The sequence below is a fragment of the Pezoporus flaviventris genome, unplaced genomic scaffold, assembly GCF_033815535.1.
Source record: "Pezoporus flaviventris isolate CSIRO_AGI_PZ_B2104156 unplaced genomic scaffold, CSIRO_AGI_Pfla_v1 ptg000034l, whole genome shotgun sequence".
In the NCBI taxonomy this organism is placed as follows: domain Eukaryota; kingdom Metazoa; phylum Chordata; class Aves; order Psittaciformes; family Psittacidae; genus Pezoporus; species Pezoporus flaviventris.
In genome coordinates, this window is record NW_026892582.1 from 1,905,550 (window position 1) to 1,931,596 (window position 26,047).

Consider the following 26,047-nt stretch of genomic DNA (forward strand, 5'->3'; position numbering starts at 1 on the left):
GGGTGCCCAGAGAAGCTGTGGCTGCCCCATCCCTGGCAGTGCTCAAGGGCAGGTTGGACACAGGGGCTTGGAGCAAGCTGCTCTGGTGGAAGGTGTCCCTGCCTGTGGCAGGGGTTGGAGCTGGAGGAACTCTAAGCTCCCTTTCAACCCAAATCATTCTATGACAAGGTGCCCAGTTCTTTCCATACCCGCTAGAGGTTCTGGAAAGACAAATAGAAGATGATATCTGAATTGAGTCAGGAGCACCACTGGTAAGGAAAAGGAACTTGGGTTTATGCCAGATATCCTGACATGAGGACATCTTCTGATCTCACAGGAAAATAATCACTCTGCTTTGGTCAGATCTGCTGGGTGATAAGTGCTGCAGTGCCTCACCCAGCCAAGCACCCTGGCAATAAGGTATTTATTTCTCAAGAGAAAGGAAACCGATGTTATCAGAGCAACTGACCCAAGCACAAAGAACAACTCGGTCATTAACTCCAGGTAAGCAGGGCTCTGTTGGCAGTGGCACTTCCTCCTCTGCCTCCCTTCCAGCCACATCCATACCACCATCCTCTTGCCCACCTCAGTGCCCTCAGAGTAACTCACCGAGCTTTATGGCACTGAGGATGAACTTCAGAAAGAATTGGTCAGGGAACCAGAGCTGTTACCAACCAAACTCACCCACGGTCTCTAGTGATAGCACCAGGGGGAGGGAAGGCAGGACCTTGTGTGGTACAACTGAGCAAGGAGCCTATTAACTGGTAAATGGTGGATCCCCATTCCTAGCCAGCATCCCCCCGCTGCACTCATCCGAGGTCACCCACACTCATCTATGACCACTACCCATGACATGAAGGCATCAAGAATTACCACAAGCCTGATTTCCATTCTAGTCTGCAAATTAAGGAAAACCAGAAGGCACACATTCACGAAGCCTGCCGTGTGATTCCAGCTCAGAAATCACTGACCAGCCCCTCTGCTGTGTTTCTCCAGACCAGCCCCATCTATGAAGCATCCCCCTCCAAATACTGCTGCCTGCAAACGAGATCTGGACACGAGCCGAAGGATTCACACAGCCGAAGTCCCAGCACACAGTAATGGCACAACCATTTGGTGGTGCAGCAGACCTCCAGCATGGCTCTGCACTCCCACCCAGCTGCACTTCTGAGCCCTGGTCTGGTTTTCATCCACCAGCTTTAGATACTTGCCAGTCACCTCTGTGGCTGCTGGTCCACACCTTACTGCGGCAATGCCTGATGGCCGAGCCATGCGGTACAGTGGCATGTACTGGCTGCATGACAGCTACCCTCTCCCAAGGGCAATACCTGTTTGTCTGCAAACTCATCTAAAGCTTTTATCAGTTGCTTTGGACCTTCCATGGCCACAAAAGTAGTTGGGCTTTCCCTTAGAAAACACTGTCCTTCCCCAGACATGAACAAACTGATCTGGTAAGTAAAAAACACCCACTAATAAAGTGTAAGTGGTAGGACAAAACCAGTTCCTTGCAGACCATCCTTCCCTCCTCCCCCAGTGCTTCAGCATCTTTTATTTCACAGCATGGTTTGGGTTGAGGGGACCTTAAAGCTCATCCAGCTCCAACCCCTGTGTCCAACCTGCCCTTGAACACTGCCCCATGCCTCCTGTTCTGCAGTACATGGACTCTGCTGAAGGATCAAGCCCTGAGGAGCCACAGTAACCAGCCAGCCTGGCTGAAGAACCAGACTTCATTAATCTTTCAGCTGACAGAGGTAGATACTTACATTACGAACTTAAGGGCAAGTAAAGATGCTTATTCACCTTCAGCTGCAAACAAGCCAGTGATGGAAACCCCCCGGTCTGCTTTACTGAGGAACAGGACATAGACAACCTCAACCAGCAACAAGGCACGTTGGAACACACGCTCTCTAGGCAAAGCTCCAGACAGAAACAGGAGTGCACTGATAGAGGTTCATTGTACAAACCCTCCTTCATGTCACTAATTGTGGAGTTTTCATGTTTCCAGATGCCTACAAGCCTTTATCCAGTAGTACATCATTTAGTAATTTGGATTTTGGTAAGCTACGCCAGGCTGTAGAGTTCAGGCTCCCGATGCTGGCCTTTGAAAACAACATTATGTTCTCAGCAATAAGCTGCTTGAGATACATGTAAGCAACAGAGATACACCTAAGTGACCTACTGGCACATGGGGAGTGCGTTACTTCCAAGTGGAAGCACACAGGAATTTAGGTTCTAAATTTGGACCACGGGCTCCAGAGCAAGAAAGGCTTTCATGGCCTGTCTTCCCTTAAACCCTCCACTGCATGTACACCTATGGTGGTAGTATCAAAAGCCTTGTTATGATTCCTTAGATGTAACAACTCAGCTTCACATCAAGGAAGATGCTATTTGTGACCACTGGGTTGGTTCCTCCGACTGCAGCAGCAAAAGGCCTCTTTAAATCATCACTTCAGAGCACATGAGCAAGATGCAGGTAAATTTGGGGTATCTGTAGCACCCGGGCTCAACAGTCCTCTCCAGCCCTTGAAATACAAAGTGACAGATTTCCTCTATTGCTACATCAGCAATTAAGCTGAAGTAAGCATCAAGACATCTCCCATTACCACCTGAAATACAACCCAGCAGTTTCTAGCCTAGAAAGCAGTATGTGTTTTAAGCAGTACCTCATATCCTCCTGGGGTAAAGCACCTTCTCCAGATGGGTAACTTGCATCCTCATAGCCTTTCCCTGTCTGGTGTCACTTCCTGAGCTTATGGACCCACCCAAGACCAGCCTGACCTGGTTTTCTCATGTACCACCTTTTCCCTCTAAAAGAGGCAGTTATCCCTTATAACCTCAAGCCTCAATGAAGGGCAGGCAGCTCTTCAATGTCAAAGGGGAAGGCAGTGATGCTGTGGCTGGGGTAGAACATATCCTCTGCTCTGCAGGGCAGCTGTAGCGCACAGCAGCTATGACCCACCTTGCCAATGAGGGCAAGGAACCCCCTGCAGAGTACTGGGAAACCCGGCTCTGCCAGAGCCCCGGATCAAGAGCCACTGACCATTACTCAGGGCCACTGAGGAGTAAAATCTGTGCACAAGAAGAAGAGAAAGGGAAGGAGCATAACACATACACACGCTATTAAAGAAAAAGCACAGCCCAAGCGCTAGAACACCTGCCTACAGATGTTCTCTGCAGCTAGCACTGAGTTCACCGGTGCTGTATTGTCACATTTACAACCTTCGGTTACGTGTTCAAAGAGAGAAAACCCAACGCTGGATCAGCAGTGCGGGGTATACCCCTGCTCAGGCTGCTCCAACCCTGACAGCCAGCCTCAGTGTCACAGCCCCCAGACAGCAGCACTGCTGCAGCAAGTGCTGAAAGGTAAAACTTGATCTGAGGTTGCACCAGAGCCAGGAGAGTATTAATATCCTTCCACAAGGATAGCTGCTTGCCTTACAGTGGCTATCCCAGCCTGGGACACAGGCAGAGAGTGTCAGGGGGTGTCTGCAGCACAGAGCACCCTGCTGGGAACTGAAGCAGGAGCCCATAACCTAAATTATTGCACCTTTGAGGCTGCCAAGTGACCGTTTTTCACAGAAACAGAGTATTTGACAAGAACATGCACTTTTTCATACCTTGCCTGAGGCCAAGGAGGACATGGAGTCGCCTCCCTGAAACCCCTCAGACATTCCACACAAAGCAGAACCCCACACAGGCCTCTGAACCCGCTCATATTTATGAGCCTTCCAAAAAAATCAGAGTTCATTTAGAACCACTAGTGTCAAAGCAGCCCTTACAATATGAACCCAGCTCTTCTTCTGCCATAGCAGGTACCAGATCTGGAGACTGGTTTGTGTTAAGGAAATGATAAAATTAAGTAACAAACTCTGCTTCTTACATGTTTTTTCAATGCCAGTCTTTGATACTCAGTAATGGGAAACATTCCCAATAGGACCAGAGGGAAAATTAAAGCAATTAGACTACAGGAGCTTAGATAATAACATAGATTGTTCCAGGTTATGCTCTGGCCTCACAGGAGGCAGCAGCTCAAGCGAAGAAACAGCTCCTCAAGCACAGTTTTGTAAGAGCTTCCACCCACAGCAGGCTCTGGAACTGGGAACTACAGCATCTCTCTCATTCTTTCCTTCTTCTGCCCCAATAAAAGGGAAAGTACACCAAAAAACACAAGCAGCACAGTGCTGCAGGTGAATTACAGGGGTAACACTTGTAATTAACAGATACCTGCTGAAGGATTTTTAACTGCACAATAGTAAGCATGTTTTCCACTTGACTGGTAGAAAGAAAACCCAGCAGGCAGATACATGGAGTGCAACCACGAGCAGCAAAGCTCCAGGAGTGCTCAGCCTTACTTTGACAAGGTCTGTGCTAAAAAGCAAGCAGAGGAGTGGGCAGAGAAGATACTGCCGAGCCCACGGGGGTTTGGAGGGCTTGGAAGTTGGATCTAACCCTTTCCTCAAGAGCTTCCCACCTTTTTGCCCTTCCCGAGGGAAGGGCAGAACCAGTCATCTCCAGCTTGACTTCACCTACACACACCCCTCTTACAGCACGCGTCCCCACTTGACACTTCCTAGCTCAGTAGCCAGAGCACCCGGGGATCATCCCATGTAGAGCCACAGCAAGGCAAGAGGCCATCTGCATACTGACAGGGGTTCACAGAAGCCAAGTGGGTGAGAAATTCTATTAATTTTAATCCTTTTGACTGGAAGAGACCAGGAAGCAGTTAAGTGTAACTGCAGTGATTTATGGGAGTATCAGCAAGCGACGTGCAATCAACTGTGGGCAATGGACTTCCTCCAGGAGAGCCGGGATGAGAACCACGTAGCAACAGCTGCATTTCTTTTTCACATGATTTTCATAAAGCCCACTGGATTTTTAATATCTTTGGGTTTACTGCGGCTTAATTACACCCAATGTCTGAGGGAGCAACAGCTCCATCCCATCCTGGTGCACCCAGTACAGGAAGGGAACTGCTGTTTGCACAAGACAGACTTTGGGGCCCATGGTATCTGATTATCTGTTCAAGCTGAAAGAAGACTCACACATTTACAGACCCATTGAGCAGAAACCTGCCATTTACCCAGGAGCTCTTCACATTCTACTCTGCACTCACCACTCAGACCATTAAAGCACAGCCATCTGTAACCGAGGTGTCCCACATCTCTGAGGAAGCAGTAAGGCGAGTCGAAGCTCTGCAGGATCCATACTGTCAGTGTCTGCTACTGCCCTGAGCCAGAAACCCAGCTTGGATTAACAATACTTCTGTTAACAAGTTGAGCATAAGGCCATGTTTGTACATAGCATATAGGAACACACCAACATTTTAAACATGCCTTCCAAGGGAAACGGGAGAGTCCTGGCCATCAAAAGAGTTCCTGACACAAAAGCAAAGCTTTAAATTGAGGGGGAAAAGTGTCACCTAACCCTGACTTCAAAGTACTAACAGTCAATAGCTTATTCACTGCAATTCCAGCCAGTAACTGCAACACCAAGAACAAGTTACTTTCCATTTAAGCAGAAATGAGACATTCACATTCCTGATCTAGGCAACCAGTTGCCCTTCGATTAACTGAAATGCTTTTGATAGACTTCAAAATTGAAAATACCACGAAATTTCTATCCAGACTGCTACCCACTAAAGCTCTGAAACACTGCTTGGAGCGCTCAGGAACCCTCCTGACCACTTGGCTTTTTGCAGCTCTAGCACTGGTACAGCACATGTCAAACAGAAGAGAATCACCTTGCTCTGAAGTGAAAGAAAAGGGATCACATTCTAACTGGCCACGCTCTCTTCCAAGTGCAGAGAAACCTAAATGGGAAAACCCAACTTAAATACTTCAAAATACTGACAGTTCTTCCCTTCCCATCAGCTCTAGGAGTCAAACTGGGCAATAAACTTGGGAATAGAAGCCCGATTTTGAACATAAGTGACGTGCCTATATATAAGCTTTCTGAACAGACACCAATATATTGTTGATATTGAAGTGCAGAGAGATCAAGATGGAGAAAACGCTTCTTCCTACACCAGAAACTCCTTTGCAGCTTCCACGCTCTTTGCGGCTCTCCATCACAGCACTTCAGTACTCCTCCCCTCCAGATTGTCAAGAGCAGCATCTGCTCTCCTAGCACTTTATTTTCAGACTAAATCCTCCTCCTCCTTGCTTGTCACCTCCCCTCACTCCCACCCCTGCCCACCAACACCGCAGACCCATTTCAAGCGGCTCCCTTTTCCCAGGGCTCCAACTGAAGGTGACAGCTAGAGCTCAGCCAGCCAAAGGCACCTCTTCCGCTGGGCTTCACACTCCCCAAAAGCCTCTGCACCGTGAACAGAACCCCTACAGCTCACAGCACAGTGGCTTAAAAACCCAAGGCAGGGCTCTCCTACATTCAAACGCTGTATTGGACCAGGAAGGATTTGAAAGCAGGTAGATGAGAAACCCCAAACCTCATGAAGTGGTGAGAGGGAGAATGACTGGAGCAGTAACCTTGCCTATCACAGCTTGTCACAAAGCATTAAGGCAACAGCAGTCTTGAGAACTTCATGGCATTCAAGGCTGATGGGCCCTTAACATCCACTCTTTCCAGTGGATGTCTCCCATTCATTGTCTGACTCAAAGCTTACTTCCTCCCCAGGAAATCATACTTTGCTGACATGACTTAAGCAGAAACCAACATCCAGGGCTGACAGCCAGAAGTTCTCACAACGGCTTTTTACACACAGGGCTTTTAACAGTAAAGATGTTTCCTCACTCAGGCTGCAGACCTTGGTGGTGACCCAAACCCTCTAACAACCAGACTCCCTTCTTAAAGCAATGCCCCCAGAAAGAGAGCTGGAACCCAGTGCACCACAGCATAAGGATGTAACAGAACCACCACAAAACCACTCTGAGCAAAGTCATATTTATTCCGTATCTTCAAAGGACCTCCTAAGCCCTTGGGCATTCCTCCTGGGTACCCTTACAATGAACTACCTCCGGTTTCTGATCTACAGCTATGAAAGATCTTACTAAACACACTGAAGTACTGTTCATGCTGTATTCATGTTCACCACTCTAAAGCAGAGCAGGCAGAAGAGTGAAGTTGTAGATGAAGCTGAAGAATTGACAGTTCACAAGCATTTAAAGTAATAAACCCATGAGAAGCTGTCACTAGAGCATGACATGAGACATCAAGTTAGAGTGACTCAAATGATACATCCCTGCCATGAGAAACGCTGGTATCCCTAGAAAAGCACAGCACTTGGAAAAATCCAGCCATGAAACACAAGGAGGAGTGAAAACTCCTACCAAAGGTAGGAGTGATGAGAAAAGTAATGAGAAAAAACTGCTGTAGATGGCTGCACCTTCACAGAACCAACACTTGCCCTTGACAGAAACCAAGACACAAACATGAGCAGAGACTCAGGTTCTGCAGTATCGTGTTTAGTAATTGACAGCTTAAGGAGAAAAGCCTGAGTGCAAGAAGATCTTAAGGTCCTTTCCAACCCTAACTATTCTAAGATCCATGATCTACAACAGGTTTACCATTCTCAGTGATGAATATCTATGTATCTATCTATACTTCAAAAGAATCTACAACGATATTGCAGCTTCTCTAGGAAAGAATTCCTTTTTAAACACATTCTGCAATTATACTCAAAATGAAGCTTGTGGCAAGAGATGGAATAGGTGATGTTAAAGTGGAACAAGAATGGAGTTATTTCACCTCCAAAGCAAAACCAGGATCACTACGGTCTACAGCCATTCTTCCCAGCAGCTCTTGCCCAAGTCCTGACCTCCTGTGCTGACATGAAGAGAGCAGAAATAAAGACAGGTCCCAGCATGGACATCATGCTTTTTATACAAGCCACTGCTCTTCCCCATTCTCCATTTACATTCATTACCACAGCACAGCACCAACACAACTCGGAGCCCAGGATCATGCCACCTGGCAGATGCTGGAAATGCTGGAAGTTCCAGGAACTCCTCGCCATCCCTACTTAGATGTTACATGAAACTCTGGATGAAGTGAGCATCATTGCATTGGTCATGCCGACAGCACTGGCCAGCTTTAGTCAGCCCTCCCTGTCCCTCCAGCACTGTCATCTTGAAGAGGCAGATTATAGAGAGATGACAAGACCCACTGCCCAAATCCCTCAACTTGCTTGTTTCCTTTCTAGGGATTGAAAGGAAACATGCATCTACTTCAGCTGCCAGCCTTTCCTCTTTACTTCCTAGAAAGGCAACGCTGTGTGCTGTCTGCTGTGAAGGAAAGGAAACCAAGTCAGATTCACCATCTCCATCTTAACTAGAGACCAACACCAAACTACAGCATCTCACATGGGTTATTTTGGGAGTACTATTTGGATACCAAGCCATAGAATCAGTTGGGATGGAAAAGACCTTTAGGATCAAGTCCAACCGTTCCCCAGCACTGCCAAGGCCACCATTAACCTATGGCACTGAGGCCTCAGTGTGTGGGGTTGTGGGGATGTGAATACTTGCAGGGACGGTGACTGCAGCCCTGCCCTGGGCAGCCTGTTCCAATGCCTGAGCACCCTCTGGGGCAGGAATTGTTCCTCAGCTCCATCTAAACCTGCCCTGGTGCAGCTTGAGGCCGTTTCCTCTTGTCCCATCCCTTGTTCCTTGGGAGCAGAGCCCAGCCCCTCCTGGCTCCATCCTCCTGTCAGGCACTTGTAGGGAGCCATCAGGTCCCCCCTGAGCCTTCTCTTCTCCAGACTGAACCCCCCAGGTCCCTCAGGCATTCCCCATCATGCTTGTGCTCCAGGCCCTGCACCAGCTCCGCTGCCCTGCTCTGGTAATACCTTTAGACCAACACACGTTCACTTGACCAGCTCAGTGCACTCTGGGTCTTTTCCTTAGCCAAGCGAACATCAGCAGGATCCACAGGCGACAGCACTGCTTTGGGCTGTGCAGGCAGTGCCACGTTCAAGTTCAGGGATCCCCAACAAAGATCCCTACCAAAGCTGCACTAAAACCCCACCAGCTCAAGTTCTCAATGAAGCTTCTCCCGTGGCCTCTTGATCTTTGCTAGCATCCGCCTCTAATCTAACAGCACTCATAAGTGCTTCCTGCCCCTTCACAAAAAATCAGCTTTTAATTGCAAACAAGAAGCCATTATTACAGCTGCACAGAAACATTATTCTTGGTAACAGCAGCATCCTCCAGCAATGTTCCTGTAACTCAGACCCCCAGTTAAGGCCAACAAATCCATTAGCTTCTTGATCCCAACCAACTTTTTCCAGCCCAGGGGCAGGGGAGGTCACCAGTAATACACTGGGGCAGTATCCTCCTCTATGACAGCTGTACGGTGACAACAAGGCAGCACCAGTTAAAGAAAGCAAGCAGAAAGTGCCTTGTGGGAAGCGGGGCAGGAAGAAAAAAGGTGTCACCTGAACACCATGCATAGGATAAGCCAGTCTTGCACACAAGGGAGAGGTTTCATTTCTCAGTCACCCAGAGTGACACAGTGCTGCAAACGTGGGTATGCAGAAGGGGGACAGTTCGCAGCAGCCCCCTCCAGAAGCACTTGTGGCAATGTTTACTGCACAGAGTCCTTCCAATCCAGCTTGCTTTGACATTTACAGCCTTCAGCTTTTAACCTTCATCATGAAACACGGTTCTAATAGTTGTAATGAATTTCACAACTAGCATTATGATTGATACATATACTGAACACTTCCGACCTATCAACTTGTTTACTTTTCATTTTCAATCCAGTCCTTACTAATCACCCTGTTAGTTTACTGATAAGCTGGCAGGAAGCGCTCCAGAAGCACTTCTTCACCGAGCTCTCCTTTAAGGGTCTTGGAGTAAGGCCTTGGAAGGGCAAAAACCCCAAACCCACAAAGCAAACCACCCAAAAAAAAAAATAAAAATCACAAATACCAAGAATATTCTGGAGCTGCACATAATTGATAAAAAGTCCAAATATTACCAAGGGCCAAGCAAAGCCAGTACCCCAGGGACAGACAGAGGGGAACAGAGCCAACTAACTAGTGGGACTAAATCAAATGAGTTTAAGCCTTAGAACAAGTGTTTATTAAAATGAGCCAAGCACTTAAGCAGATGTTCCAGTTTCTTTTAAGATAGAAAGTCTGCTTGTAGCTCTCACTGATGCTCTGACTCAACGAGTCACTATGCAGCTGCTCTGCCAAGAGCCAAGGAGCAACTCTGGACTGCTCAGCACAGACACTCATTTAACATTGGCCAAGGAAGGGACAGGGTCAAAGGCAGCATCAACGGTGTTGCCATCCCCGACTCCATAGAAAGACCGTGATAAAGCAGATGTTGCAATTAGTACCTCAAAACCACAGGAAAAAAAGCAAGCTTTATCTTATTGGTTTATTTTAAGAGCTTGAACACATTCTTTCCTGGCCCGCTAGGTTGATATTAGATTCCAAAAAGACATTTTGCATTCCTAGCACTCTTGAGCTTCAGCTTTTAAATAACAGCAGAGCCTCTTATTATCATTTTTAATACACAGCAAGTTAAAACAAGACATATGCTTATTCATACAAGCAATTACACAACCGTCATTCAGCAAAGTTGGGTTTTGTAATCTCTCCTCAGCTCGAACAAGCCATTTGATACTATTCACTGTATCAGTTGAACATGTCTGAGGCAAGCGCTCTAACAAGCAGCATGAGCTCAGCACCCAGAGTTGCCATTTCGCATTCTATTTTTGAAAGATGCTTGCAGAATTATTTCCATAGAGGAATTTTTTATTATTTGTTTTCTGACAACAGAGTTCTTGACCTGTACACAGCACGGAAAAAGACCCTGCACTAACCTAAACACCAGGGACATGAGTATTTAGGCCATCAAACTGAGAGACAAGACCCACTTCCTCTGTTCTAAGTAGGTAAAGGAATGGGAATCATTCCAGTTCAGCTGAATTAACACCATAATGAATACAATAATTAGTACTTACATAGATGAGCCCAGAGTAATACCGATCCTTTAAATTATGCAATACAGAGGCTTCATTTAAACAGGTTAATTCTGCCATGTCTTCCACTTTAGAGAACTTGGGAGGATTCATCTTCTGAATATCGTCTTTATTGACTAGTGCTTTCTTGCCATTCTCTGCCAGTTCGACCAACACTTCATCCCCTTTCTCCTCCTTGATGCTGGCTGCCTCAAACCCATGGCGCTCAGAAGGGATCCACACCAACTTTTTAGCAGTCCAGTCAGCCTGGGTGGCAGGGTTGTAGATCACAGCCCTGTCCACAAAGAGGTATCTCTCGGGATCTTCCTGTCCAGACCTCTGCGCCATGGTCAGAAGGGAAGGTGTCCACTATCAGTTACCCTGTAAATTGAAGGGGGAAAAAGCAAAGGATACGTTACTGACCATATTGTTACCAAGGACATGACTGAAGCTATGGCACATCAATTAAATAATCTATCCCCAAGCATCATCCATTTCTTGCACAGCCTAAAGAAGTTGCTATACAACTGAGAAGCCCTATTCACACAGCAGCCCTCTGAATAAACCAACTGCCACACAAAAGATAACATGATCTGTCAAGTATAACCCCAGACCCAGTACAGTAAACTCAGTATAAACTGGTTCTAATCACACACCAACCAGGGAGAGACACTACAACAAAGGCAAGAGCTACAAGGAGGAAAAACACACACTTGTCTTCTGTGCCATAGGAAGAAAAGCAAATCCAACAAAAGCTTGTTCGGAAGCTCAACTTCAACTGAACACTTCAAAAGCCAAATACAGATATAAAAACATTAAAGATTTTGAGTAGATAGCTACAGGAACAAGAAGGCAGCAAGAAGATGCTTTAAAATGTGAATTTTCAACTACAGACAAGAACTTGAGCCACTTGGTAGGAGGCACCGAGGTAGCAAAACCTTGCTCACAGTCTTCCTGAAAAGCTTCACTCTGTATTCCTACAGCCTGCTCCTGTTCTCGGTCGGGAGCACTGACATCACCCCATTCCCAGCGAACATCTCCAGATCTCAAGTGCACCGTGAGGCTCAAGACACGGCAAGGACAGACATTAGATTTTAGCCAACAGCTTCATGGGCAATTTGAAGGAGAAAGAAAAACTGCTGACAGCTGCTCCTGCACGCCCATTGTACCTGCTCGCCTCTGTCTAAGAGACACCACTGCACCTTGAGCTAGGGCTCCCGTCACATCCAGGATTCCTGAAGTGAGCAGTTTCACCTGTAACCGCCTGAGGAGCGGCAAGGTCAGGCCTGACACTCGGTACTCAGGTTATTAAATATGCTGGGGTTTACACACTAGATGTTTTCTTCTGAAGCACGTTACACTGGCTAATGGAGCCTCCTCCTGCAGCTAACCTGGAGGGGAGCTTCAAAAGCGAGGAGGGTTTCGCAAACCAGGCTAGTCATCTCTCACAGTGTGGTATGTGCCCTGATGGCAGCTCCACAACACACCCATGCTCAGGAGGCTGTGTAATTACACACAATAGCTGTGTCTCCATCCACACAGGGACACTGTTCAACTTGAATGTAAAGTAAGCATAAAGCCACCGAAGCCCTCGGAGGTTTGAGGAGCAGCAGACCGTTTCCTACAGCCGGCTTCATTCAAACCCAGAGGTGATGACTCAACAGTTAAAGTATTTTAGAGGAGCCTCGGAGAGAACAATTCACCAAGAAAAAGGGAATCGGTGGGGGGACACCTGAGGTGGTAGCTGGGCTCCTCAGCCAGGATAATGAACACATGAGCCAAGGGATGCCACACTGGGCTCAAGAAGCCCCGCAGTGAACAGCCGAGCCTCCCGCCCCAGTGAGGAAAGCCGTTTGTCTCCACGGTGCGAGACCGCAGCTGAAATTCCAACAAAGACCCGACACACCGTCGCTGCCAAGCCTGGGGAAGCTCCCTACACACGCACCACAGAGCTCGGCCGCAGCCTTGCACAGGGAGATGCAGTGAGACCTGGAGGTCAAGCACAGGGCACACCACTAAATCAACCGTTCTTCCTCCCCAGCAGAATCGGAGGTGAGGACCAGAATGAGGGCACGGACCGGCTCCAGGCCGCACACACCGAGCACCGAGGGTCACACACAGCTCGGGTCATTCTTCCACTTCGGCTTTTAAATGCGCAGAGCCCATGACAAAAGACCCCGTGCAGCAGGGAAGCGCGGCGCAGCTCACCCGAACGCAGGGCTGCGCTGCCAACAATGGCATTCAAATCCAACACCCAAACGAGCACATTGCTCATGCAGGAATCCTGCGCTCCCGACGCACGGCGGCTGCAAGGGGGGAAACCTACAGATGTGCGGCTCCTGCACACAAAGGGGCGTGGGGCGGGGACGGGAGCGGATCCCCGCGGCCCGCCCGGCCGCTCCCCAAGGACGGAGGGGCCGGGGCCGCCACCACAGGACAAAGGCGGCGGCCAGAGCGGCTCGGCCCGGGGGGCACCGGGAGCGGCGCGTCCGACCCGACACCCCCCGCCCCATAGCGCGGCCGCGCGCGCCCCCCGCCCGGCCCCGCCCCGCCGGCGCGGGAGAGGCAGAAAATGGCCACCGCGCCGCCCCGCACCGCTGCGGCCGGGAGCGCGGGGATGCGGCGGGGATGCTGCGGCGGCGCGGGCCGCACAACGGAGCCTTTGTGTGCCGGGCCCGCCGCCCCCGCCCCACCCCCACCGCGGGCGGGCCCGGCCGCGCGCCCCCCCCCCATCCCGCAGCTCCCCCCGCACAGCCCGGGCCCGCCACCACCGCCACCGCCACCGCCACCGCCACCGCCACCGCCTCACCTGGGTCGCGCCCGGCCGCCGCCGCCGCCGCCGCCGCCGTGCCCCGCAGCTCCCGCCGCCCGCTCGCCGCGCGCCTTTAGCGCCACACCGAGCCCTCCGCCCCCCGCGCGCCGCCGCCGCCGGCACCGCCCCCGCCTCCCTCCGCTCTCCCATTGGAAGGCGGCCACGTCCGTTCTACCCGGCGCGCTCGCCCATTGGTCCGTGGCGCGGCCGCTCTGCAGCCACGGCCATAGCAACCTCCACACGCTACCCTCCAAACCCCGCCCCCCAGCCTCGCCCCGCCCCCTTCGGAGCTCATTGGTTGGACCCGCCCTCCCGGCTGCCCAGTGCGCTTCTCTCATTGGTCAGCCTCAACGCCGGTCAGAGCGGGCCCCGCCCCGCGCTGCAGCACGCCTGGAGGGGGGCGCGGCGCGGTCCCGGCTCTGCAGCGGGCGGCGCGCGCGGTGGTGCAGGGGGAGGCGGCCGCGCGCGTCCCCTCACCCACCCACAGCCCCCTCCCCCCCCGCGGCGGGGTTTTGGGGCAATAAAAGAGGTTTTCGGGTCTCCTCCGACGTGAGCGGTAACGGGAATCCCGGCCGCGGGAGGCGGGCGCTGCCCGGCCCCGGGCCCCGCTGCGGGCCGCTCACGCTCGGCTGAGGTGGGGGCGCCGGGCGGATGGCGGCGCAGCGCGGAGCGCCTGGACCCGGGTCCGCACTCCCGGGAGCTCCGGCGCGGCCGCGGGAGCCGCTCGCAGCGGTCATTGCCCGGTTGGTCAGTGACAGCCAGCCCGCACCGCCTGCTCCTGCCCGAGAGCCGCCCCGCAGCGCCCGCAGCTCCCACAGCACCCACAGTCCCCTACAGCACCCACAGCTCCCTACAACCCCCCACAGCACCCACAGCTCCCTACAGTACCCACAGCTCCCTACAGTACCCACAGCTCCCTACAGCACCCACAGCCCCCTACAACCCCCACAGCTCCCTACAACCCCCCACAGCACCCACAGCTCCCTACAGCACCCACAGCCCCCTACAGAACCCACAGCTCCCTACAACCCCCCACAGCACCCACAGCTCCCTACAGCACCCACAGCCCCCTACAGCACCCACAGCCCCCCTACAACCCCTCACAGTACCCACAGCTCCCACAGCACCCACAGTCCCCTACAGCACCCACAGTCCCCTACAGAACCCACAGCTCCCTACAACCCCCCACAGCACCCACAGCTCCCTACAGTACCCACAGCTCCCTACAGCACCCACAGCCCCCTACAACCCCTCACAGTACCCACAGCTCCCTACAGCTCCCACAGCCCCCTACAGAACCCACAGCCCCCTACAGAACCCACAGCTCCCTACAACCCCCCACAGCACCCACAGCCCCCTACAGCACCCACAGCCCCCTACAGAACCCACAGCTCCCTACAACCCCCCACAGCACCCACAGCTCCCTACAGTACCCACAGCTCCCTACAGCGCCCACAGCCCCCTACAGCACCCACAGCTCCCTACAGTACCCACAGCTCCCTACAACCCCCACAGCTCCCTACAGTACCCACAGCTCCCTACAACCCCCACAGCTCCCACAGCACCTACAGTACCCACACTCCCTACAACCCCCACAGCCCCTATAACTCCCTACAGCACCCACAGCTCCCACAGTACCCACTGCACCCACAGCTCCCTACAACCCCCACAGCTCCCATGGCGCCCACAGCTCCCTACAGCACCCACAGCTCCGTACAGCTCCCACAGCACCGGCAGTACCCAGAGCCCCTTACAGCACCTTACAGCACCCACAGCTGCCACAGCCCCCACAGTACCCAGAGCCCCTTACAGCACCAACAGCACCCACACCTCCCACAGCATCCACAGCCCCCACAGCTTCCACAGCACCCTCTGGCTCCCACACCACCCACAGCACCCACAGCTCCCATAGCACCCACAGCTCCCATAGCACCCACAGCTCCCACAGCACCCACAGATCCCACAGCACCCACAGATCCCCACAGCACCCACAGATCCCCACAGCTCCCACAGCACCCACAGCTCCCATAGCACCCACAGCTCCCACAGCACCCACAGATCCCACAACACCCACAAATCCCCACAGCACCCACAGATCCCCACAGCACCCACAGATCCCCACAGCTCCCACAGCACCCACAGCACTTTCTCCTTCCTTGCACCCCATCCCCAGGCTCCGGCAGCCCTCGCCCGTGTGCCAGCAGGGTTTCTGGATGAGACGGGCAGGCAGGAACATCCATTCGCAGCATCCCTGAGGACTTTGGAATCGGCTCTGGGGAATTCACACTGATCGGGTGTGGGTTACACACCCTCCGCGGGTGCTGGCCTGTGCCCTCCATCACTGCCACCACCTGGGGTTGAGGGAGGGATGCTCCCCCTCCACTGACTCTGCTGAGGCCACATCTGGAGCACTGTGTCCAGTGCTAGCTCCTCAGGACAAGAAAGACAAGGAGCTGCTGGAGAGGGTCCAGAGGAGGCCACAAAGACGATCAGGGTTCTGGTGCATCTCTCCTATGACAAGAGGTAGCAGGAGCTGGGCCTGGTTTATCTGGAGAGGAGACCTCATCGATGCACAGCAGCATCACAAAGGCGGGTGCCAAGAGGATGCGGCCAGACTCTTGGTGCTCAGTGACAGGACAAGGAGCAATGGTGCATCCAGCCTCCAGGGAATGGGCACAACCTGCTCCCTCCAGCCCCACGCGTGAGCAGTAGCTGAGAGCATCAAGGGTTCCCATTGCTGTGGGTTTCATTCCTCCACCCAAACCAAATGCAAGGGGCTCAGGAGAGTTATTTCAGTGGAAGGAATTTGCCGCAGATCCTTCTGAACAGGACTGAGAGCGGGGTGAGGAGCAGAGAGAAGCGGCAGGAGGAGCATCAAGCGTGGCATGGGGCGCAGCTGTGTCGGGGGATCCCAGGAAGGGCTGGGGATGGAAACAAGGATGTCTCCCATTTCCCCTCTGCTTTTATGGACTACCTGCACAAATGGAAGTGTTTCAAAGCAGCACCTGCCATTCCAATACCACTTTGCTTGGTTCAAAAAGGGAGGCGATGAGGTGGGGAGCCAGGCTCCCAGCATGGAGCTGGAAACCCTTGGGTCACCTTGCTCATCTCCACACCCAGATCAGCTCATGCGCAACTCCTGGCGCTTGGATTTCTATGCAAGCCTCCCTCTCAATTACCATGTCAGTGGGAGGCCTCGCACATCCTGTTTCATCGAAAACCCGGGGTGTTGACGGGCAGAGGGAGATGAAAAGCCGGAGGCTGAACTGGTTACTCCCGCCCGGTTTTTGCTTTGCAAGGACGGCCACTCCCGGGGAGCGGAGCGAGGCCAGCACCGAGGCTTTGGGGTGCAGGCACCCGGCATGCAGCATCTCCGGGGCTGCTCAGTTTCCCTTGCTCAGCCCCCAGGTCTCCACCAGCGCTCACAGAGCGGTGCCAGGGCTCTGCACCGGGATCAGCGTCGTGCAGCAGTTACAGTCACCCTTGGGGCGGCGAGCCCTCAGGGTGGTTCAGCACCCATGCCTCGACACCCTCACGCTCCGGGGCAGCACCTCCACAGCCTTCAGGCTGCAGTCATAGAAATTCCACTTTTAGGCATACAGGATCCTTTAAAATAAAGAGAGAAACACTGCACAGCAAACGTTATTCTAGATAGGAGCTGTTTGAGAGTTTAGTTTCTTTTAGAAAATGATTTCCATGGAAAATCTTTGAGGATCCTGCAGATGCCATGGGGAGTGTGTCAGGGTTATAGCACTGAGTTAGTATTTTTATCACACAATTATTTTTATCCAGGCTGCTGTTATAGGAAGGAATTCCCCAAATCCACTCAATGGCTTTAACCCATAGAAGGAAAGATGATATTTCCCTCTTCCCCAGGGAAAGCAGAAAGAGCAGAGACTCGAAAGAGCTGAAAGAAAAGTCTTTCACAAAGGATTTTTATTGGAAATAGAAACTCAGCTGGACCCTAATCCTAAAATTGTTTCCCTGCCTTTAAGCAGAAGGTTAATGATACCGTTGCTACTAGGGCATGCATGTGCTTAAAGCAAAGCATGTCCCATGGGTGTTTCCAGAGCTGGAACTCAAGCAGGTAAATAAGAACAGCTTGAGCTTAAAGCAATGCTTGAGATTTTTAAAACAATGTGGACAATTTTGGAAGAAATGTTCCATTTGTTTCTAATTTAGAGGCCTTACTACTGGTAGCCTGAATTGGAAAGCTCATCTCCATGCTGGGGGATGTGTGCCTCCATCCCCGCTCCGGTTTGGACATTGCTGGGCAGAACGAACTTCTGCACAGGGAGAACACGCAACCGACACCACCCGCTGTTTGTTCTGTCCCATGTCCCTACCAGCACCCACAAAGAAGCCAAACAACCCTCGTTCCTTGATTATTTGGCACCTTTGCTTCCTGCAGAGACTGGAGTCCTCCTCCCTGCCCTGCTCCCTGACTGCGGCAGGCTTTGGGCACACTTCCAGAGCTAGCTCTGGCCTCCCCCAGGAGCCCACGTCTCTGCAAATCAGGACATCCTGGCATCTTTCTGGGTCATGTTTTTTCTCCATAGCTTCAAGTACTGAACCATACTGAGCCAGGCGTTAGAGTTAAATGTTTAAATGCGGGAACTGCATATGCACAGACATGGTCTGTGTTTAGAGGTGCCGAGGGGACACGTGAATACAATCCATGTGGATCCAGTTTCCAGTTCAAATCCTGACTTGCTGTGGCTTTGAGTGGCCACGGTACCTTCTTTGCCCTTGCTCGCCCTGCAAAGGGAAGAGGCTTCGTTATGGCCATTTGCCATGCCAGGGATGAGAGCACATTTGATGTATAATGTCCTTTGACACCTTCAGAAGGAAGGTGTGAGGAAAAGGTAGAATTGCTCATGTAATTATTGCCGGCTTTGTTGCATGGGATTAAACACAGAGAAGTGGAGGAATAAAAGAAAAATTATTCCACCATAAAATCGCTTTATAGTAAACATTTCTATGGGAGAAGCTTGAAAGGATTGGAAATTCATGCCTCATGCTTAATGCTGGAGTTTCAAGCTTTCCAAGATGTAATAAATTACAGTAAGATGAGGTTACACTTATTTCTTGAAGCATGCTGCTCTCCAGGGCCGCGCCATTTGTTTTATCTCACATGGCAATAGGAAACGTTCTGAGACAGGAGGTGTTCTCCAGGGCACTGCAGAGGGATCAGCACCAAATATGAGCTTCATCATCTCACCCATCGTGTATTTTAGTCCTGGGTAGTTTAAAAAGTTGGCTAAATCAGGCATGGAAAGTCTGCTCCTTACTCACAAAGGGGGATTGCACAAGGGTTGGTTGGACAGGCTGCTGTGAACCTGATGTCAGATCAGCAAAAATAGCCACCTCTGCAGCAAATGAGCCGAGATCAGAGCAGAGAGCGGGAGCTTTGCATCCCCCCAAGCAAGCCTCCAACATCCGCGCGGCCGTTTTCTATCGTGTGGTGCTGGAAACAAAGGTGCTCCATGGAACGTCTCAAGCTTCCTCGCACAGGAAGGGCTGAAGCAGCGAACATGGGATGAGATCCATCTCTGATCACCCTGCTGCCATCACGTAGGAGCGAGACCTGGACACGCACAGAGGACCTGTGCTCCCCAGGCCCGGTTTCCTCTATTCCCTTCCCTTTCCTCCATCCGTCACACTGGGAAGGAGCAGAGCTGGGAAGGCAGAGCAGGATTTTTCCACCTTCTGCCCAAGGGTTTGGCATGTGTTTCTCTGCCCTTAAGGAAAAGGAGGGCTCATTCACAAGTCTGTGCTTAAAACCAGCCAGAAAGCTGAACCTCCCTTTTCCCCTCGCAGCAGGATCTGTCCTCCCCCGCCTCGCTCACCACACCCCGGGATTGGGAAGTATCCCCAGGAAATCCACATGCGGCAGGTTTGGGAGCTGCCCCTTTGCTTCTCTCTAGCTGGGAGCTCGCAGTTTGCCAGGCTGGGTTCCCACCCCAGTGACACCAGCTCGAGCTGCAGAAGCGCCCCTTGTTTGCAGGAGTGTTTATAAGGGAAAAGGATTGAGCTATTATACAGTAGAAAGGTTGGAAAGAGATATTCTCAGTCATCGTGGGATCAGCGTATCTAATTCCAGCTGGGATGGGCCTCAGGAGATCATCGACTTCAACCTAGGCAGGATTTTGCAGTCTTCAGAAGGATACAGGGAAGGATTCCCATGGAGCCACTCTCAAAGGGCACGTTCCGCTGCCCTGTCCAGAGCTGGCCTTTACTCAGCACAACTGCAAGATTAGGTGCCTGGATGCCAGCAGGACGAGCACATCACACAAACCTCTCCCGAGGGGAAAGATTCCCCTCCTCGCATTCCGGACACAGGGTTTATTTGTAGCCTGCTCTCTCGTGCCCCATCTCCATTTCCCTTCAGCAGGGCTGGAGTATCAGCACTCGTACAGCACCCACCTTGGCTACCCTGGCTGGAAATCCTCTTTATCCCCTCGCTTTCCTTCCCCTGTCCCTCTGGCCACGCTGCCGGGGCTCACAGGATGATTCCTAATTTGAACTAAATGCCCCATTTACAGCTGGGCAAACCCAGCAGCAGGGTTTGGAGACAAAAGAGAAGCCAAGGAACAGGATTCCCTGCGTGGTCCAGGGTCTGGACTGGCCCTGTGCTGGAGTGGCTGGGCAGAAACCGAGGGGCTGCCCTGGAATGGGTCACTGGCCCAAAGCTCTTCTAGCAGTGGGGAGCGGGCAGGGGGCAGCTGCCCAGGGCTCATTTACTCACTGACCTGCAGTGGCCCATGGCTGGGCTGAAGAGACCAAACCATTCCTCTCGGGCCAGAACCTCCACCTGGGACCAGTCACTCGCTTGTGGCAGAGATTTAACTAAACCCATCCTTTTTTACCCAATTATATGATTCAGCAAAGAAGAATCAGTGCTGACACGTTCCCATCAGGGCATAACCTTGGTGGCCATGGGATGAGGAGCAAAGCACAGCAGAGCTGGTCTCAGCAGGGCTGGGGTGGGACACTGAGAATAGAGGGGACATTTTGGCCGGGGCTGCCCCAGGTGTCCCCCAGCCCATGATCTGTGCTGCTGCTGCAACAAGATGGGACCCATGCTGGAAACCAAGCCTGGAAACGCGTCCCAGCTCTGCAGATCCCAGCTTCCAGTGCCCCCTCAGCGGCTCTTCGAATGCCCTAATGTGCCATAGAGGAGAAAAACCCATCAGAGCCCACTCTGAGAGCGAATGGTCGAAAGCTGAGCTGAGGATGGCATCTGGCAGACCCCAGGAGAAACCTTCCCCCAGGAGCAGACATCTGGGGTGCCCAGGGCCCATTTTTGAAGACCACACACCTGAAATGCCTCCCTGCCTTGCAGGAAGCCGTGAGCTCCTTGGGGTCCACCCGAGGAGCCCTGGACATGCCCAAGCACTCAGCAGGTCCCACCAGCCTGCCAGCTGTCTCCAGGGCCAGCAGCAGCTTCAGACCTGACCCCGAGAGCTTGTGTCTGCTTGGAAAACCACAGGAAAGCATTCCCAAGGCTGACCTCGTGTTCGGACATGGGCACAGGTGCTGCCAGCTCTCCCAGCCCTGCACAACCCTCACCCAGCTCTGCACCTCCAACCATCTCCAGGCCCCTGCGGGTGGCAAGCACCGGCACGCAGGTCCTGCCCCAGCAATGCCGGTGTGCCAGGGGTTTTCCCAGCCTCAGTTGAAGCCTCCTGTCAGGCTCTGCACAGCCTTTAATCGGAGCTGATTTACGGCATTTTTATTGCTGCAGCCAGCCAGCAGTTGGCATGGCAGGCAGCGTTAATATTGCTTGTGCGTTTTGGTATTGAATCACCAGCTCGGAAGGCAACTGCGGAGCTTTTTATAGCTGCCGCCTGCTCAGGAGCAGCCTGGCACCACAGCTCCTCTCTGGTCTCCAAGTGAATACCTCTCAGAGCCAGCAGGACCCTCTCCAGTTGTCCATCCTTGGGCCCAAAGGCTGGGACACGAGCAGGTCTGAGCCCAGCGGGTCAGGGGCTTGTCCTGCTTGGCAGCTCCAGCAGCACGGCCACTGCTCTGGGGCTCCTTGGTTTCTTTCCTGCCCTGTAAGGTTGGCCTTGCCATTTGTGCCTGCGCGTTTTCACCGTGGATGTGCAAGTGCTTCTCCCAGAGAGCAAAATGCAGCTTTGCTGGGCTTGTTGCCTGCCTTGGGCACATCCCTCTCACTCCCCAGCTCAGGAGAGCTCAGAGGCTGGGGCAGAAGAGCATGTCCTGTGTCTAGCAGAGACTGTGACAGACGCAGTGGCTGTAGGGTACATCTGTAGGGTACCAGCTCACCCTTTCCATTCATATGTTAATACTTCACTTACTGCTCCCACAGGCATGAAGGATCTCAGTCCTGGTCCAGTTCAACCCCGGTGCAGCTGGCATGAAAGTACGCCTGAACGGGAGGGTGCTGGTCTCCTCCCGTTATCAGTTATCACATGCAGTGTGCTTTAGCGTGTTACATTCAAAGGAGCCACTTGGTCTTTACCAGCCTCCTCCATGGAGTTCCATCAGGCCCTGGCAGCCAGGCTCACCCTGGGTTGTAGCCCACGGCCACCATCTAATTCAATTTCATTGAATCCAGTTTAATGACTGACTGAACCCTGCTGGTGTAATTAGCAAGCCGATACTCATTGAGTTTATACCACGTGTACCAGCCCCTCCTCTGGGCTGGGGAGGAGGGACGGGAGGGGCCAGAGGGGGATCAATCTGGGCTTGGTCCCAGCTAACGAACCCCTTGGGGCAGATGAGGATGAGCAGGGTGAGGAGCAGTTAACCCCTGGCACAGCCCACATGGCACAGCTCCATCGGCAGATGTGCACCAGTGGATGCCAAAGGGAAAGTGAGCTTGAATATCCCGTTAGGGTGAGGGTGCTCATCCCCTTGTGGCACTGGTGCTGGCCTGAGCACTGCGATCCTGCCAGCAGCATCCAGTCCCACCCGGGCACCTGAAGGCACTCACCAGTCGCAGCAGACACAACTCAGCCATGGGATGCTTGCTTGTTCTCACCTGTGAATGGCACTATCCTGAGCTATGTGGAAAATCCGAGCACTGCTTGGGAAAGGAGGGAAGCAGCCACAGCCCAGAGCTTGAGGCTGGTGGGTACCGCAGAAATGGCTGCCAAGAAGTGCAGAAATACCATTCCTACAATGAGACATCAGGGTCTGAAGGGCAGACATCACGGCAAGCAGGATGCTTCCAGCACAGTCACTTCTCCACTCTCACCAGCATAACCCAGTTCCCACGGCCGTGTCCCTGTTCCTCTGATCATCACCCCATTTTCACCATCATCTCCCCGTTCTGTGATCATCTCCCCATTCTGCAATTGTTGCCCGGTTCCAAGATCATCTCCCTGCTCCCACACAGGCAGCGTTCCCATTTCCCACCATGGTGTGGGTGCAGCCCACATCAGGGGTATGGAGAAACCAGGGACTAACTGCTCCATAACTGCTCCCAGACACAGGGCAGAGCCTTGGTAGAGCTTTAGGATGAAGATAAAGGTGATTTGCAAACCATTCAATGATTTTGGTTTTAATTGGACTTGCGCCTTTTCTCATCTGCTTAAGATGGATGAGATTGGGCTGAACATCTGAACAGGCTGTTTGCAAAGCAAACAGAGTATTAATTACTCTAGATGTTAACCTTGGTCTTTGACTTTGCAGGAAGGCACTGGGGGAAGAAGCTCTGCTCTCACTGAGGGAAGGCCTCTGTTGGGTTCAGCTCACCAGGCATTGCCTTATCACATGGAGTGGTTGCAGCCACCTTCACTTAACCTTCCACAGCCTGGCTGAAGAGACCACACAGCCCACTTGCATCAGTTTAATGAACCCATCCAGCAATTGACTTTAAGGGAACTTGAGGACAAAGCTGCTGCAGCCTCCCCCACCTCTGCTGGAGGGTCTTGGTGCTAGATATTTAAAAGGGGCTTCCTTCCTCCTCATGCATTTACACCTGGGGCTCAAGAGGCTGCAGTGAATGCCTTTTTCAGTAGCTCAAATGTTTGTCATATCAGTTTATTATTTCTTAGTTGTAGCTTAGTTATCTCTCTGTTGCTGTTCAACCCCCACCAGATCTCTGCAGTGTGGAAACTGAACGTGCTGCTGAGAAAAAGAAAACATCTTCTTTATGTATAGTTTTCTACCTGAACAACCTCTGCAGGCGCTGCTGAGCCTCCAGGCCAGAGGCAAGGGATTTTTCAATGTAAAATCATGTGGAAATAAGCACAGGGGGGAGAGCTCATACAGAGATTATGTTTAAATAGAATCACAGAACCCCAGCCTGGTTTGTGTTGAAGGGACCTTCATGTCCCCAACATGAGCACTCGTGTGATAGCCATGGCACCAACACACCTGCATAATTACCAGAGCTGTTTCCAACAGCATCAGCCCGTGCTTGTAGGGGGCCTAAAAGAAACCTGGAGAGGGGCTTTGGACAAGGGCCTGTAGGGACAGGCCAAGGGGAATGGCTTTAACCTGCCCGAGGGGAGACTGAGATGAGCTCTTAGGCAGTGAGGGTGCTGAGGTGCTGGCACAGGGTGCCCAGAGAAGCTGTGGCTGCCCCATCCCTGGCAGTGTTCAAGGGCAGGTTGGACACAGGGGCTTGGAGCAAGCTGCTCTAGTGGAAGGTGTCCCTGCCCATGGCAGGGGTTGGAGCTGGAGAAGCTTTAAGGTCCCTTCAACCCAAACCAAGCTGGGGTTCTGTGTAGCTGCAAACTGGTTGTGGCCGGGCAGGTCCTGTTCACTGGGAGATGCTTTCACAGCTCCGTTCCCAGCTCAGGTTTCCCAAAGGAAGCAGCTGGAAGTGCTGCAGAAGAGAGCTTTCAGCAGGGCCCCCGGCCAGGTCCCCGTGCAGAGTCCCTGCCTGGGCTGTGTGCGGCGTTGGTGCAGCCGGCAAGCACCACGTTCAGCAGCATCCCGGCTCACCCGCACCCACCCGTGACCCAGCAGCCAGGGCCAGGAGGAGGGCGGCTGCTTTCAGAGGGTCAGGGCATGGCCCCTCAACCCCCCGAGCTTTGGGCAGCTGGGGAGAAAGCAGGTGGGTTTTCAGGAGAGATGGGCAATGCCTGAGCTCCTGCTTGGGCTCCTGCCTCAGCAGCAGGGGACCGGGATGTGCTGGTGATCCCAGGGCTCCTGGAGAAGCCCGATGGAGCTCAGGGCTCAGACTGTGGCTGCATCTCTTCACAGCACTGCTTCTTCTCTGGAAAAACCCCTGGTTTATCTGGTAAGGGCTCAGCCCTCCCTTAAAGCCCATGGCCGGGCCAGTGCCAGGTCACAGCATCACCGTATGTGTAGCAGCGCACACTCATGTGGCTGCTGTGGCCACTTGGCTGCCCTGCCTCTGCCTTCCCAAAGGCACTGTTCCTTTGCCTGCCCGTGTGCTCCCAGCAGGCCGGGTGCAAGGGGTGTGAGAGCAATGCAGCAGCACAATTCACCTTGTCACCCCTGCACAGCAGCAAGAAAAGCCTTCCCCAGCTCCAGGGTACCTGCAGGTTACCCCACACCTAACACAGGGCTCACACATCTCTCCCGAAGCAGGGGAGCATGAACTCCCCCTTTATTGTGCCCCACCAAAGGTACCCCTACTGTGATGTGCCCCTGGACCAGGCACCTCCTCACCTGGGGCACTGGGAACCCCAGGAAGCATCTGGGTCCTCTGGATCTACCTCGGTGTCTCACACCTCCTCCCCCAGCCTCTCCTCCCAGGAATGCTGCGAATGCAAAAGCTGAGAGCTGCCCAAACCAGCTTTTACCCTTATATAGTATCTGCTTACACTCTTCCCTCCCAAAAGCCGGGCTGGAAAAGCCTGATGACAGTGTGGGAAGATAAAGGGCCGCTGACAGAGAGGGGATAAATATTTGTCATTTTCCATCACTTTGTAGGAGCAGGCATCAAGGATCACAGGAACCTGCAACTGAACTGGATTCCAATCTGATTAGCTGCAGTGCTGCTGACTTAACCCTTCTGCGGCCACCCACCTGCCGAGCCAGCGTGGGGCTCCCAGCACCAAAGAGGTGAATGCTGGTACATCCAGGGAGCAAACTGTCACCAGGGATTAACTGCAAGTCCAAGGGCACAGTGCGGCGCGCCACTGGTTCCAAGGACTGGATGCACACAGTGGGTGACGGCTGGAAGAGGGTCCTCGAGCAAAGCCCCCTTGCAGAGAGGGTGCTGGCTGTGCCGAGGGGCTGACGTGGCATCTTTGGTCTGGACTGAGCCCTTCTCTCCTGGTATCAGTGTTGGGGGTACCCGTGTGCTGGCAATGCTTCCCAGCAAACAGCCCAGCAGCAGAGCCTGGCTTTGCCATGCACACCCCCCAACCCGTCTGC

At 52.8% G+C, this 26,047-nt stretch overlaps 1 protein-coding gene across 4 annotated transcripts in view; it reads right to left on the minus strand.

Moving 5' to 3' along the window:
* MYH10 (myosin heavy chain 10) overlaps positions 1-26,047 on the minus strand; it is a 273,556-nt gene that overhangs the window by 78,954 nt on the left and 168,555 nt on the right. For all 4 annotated transcript variants that reach the window (XM_061461948.1, XM_061461946.1, XM_061461947.1 and 1 more), the window contains exons 2-3: positions 13,718-13,743; positions 10,912-11,289 (exon numbers count right to left, since the gene is read on the minus strand). In XM_061461948.1, coding sequence (XP_061317932.1) covers positions 10,912-11,256 — 345 coding nt within the window. In that variant the 5' untranslated portion in view covers positions 11,257-11,289; positions 13,718-13,743. The remainder of the gene's footprint in view (positions 1-10,911; positions 11,290-13,717; positions 13,744-26,047) is intronic.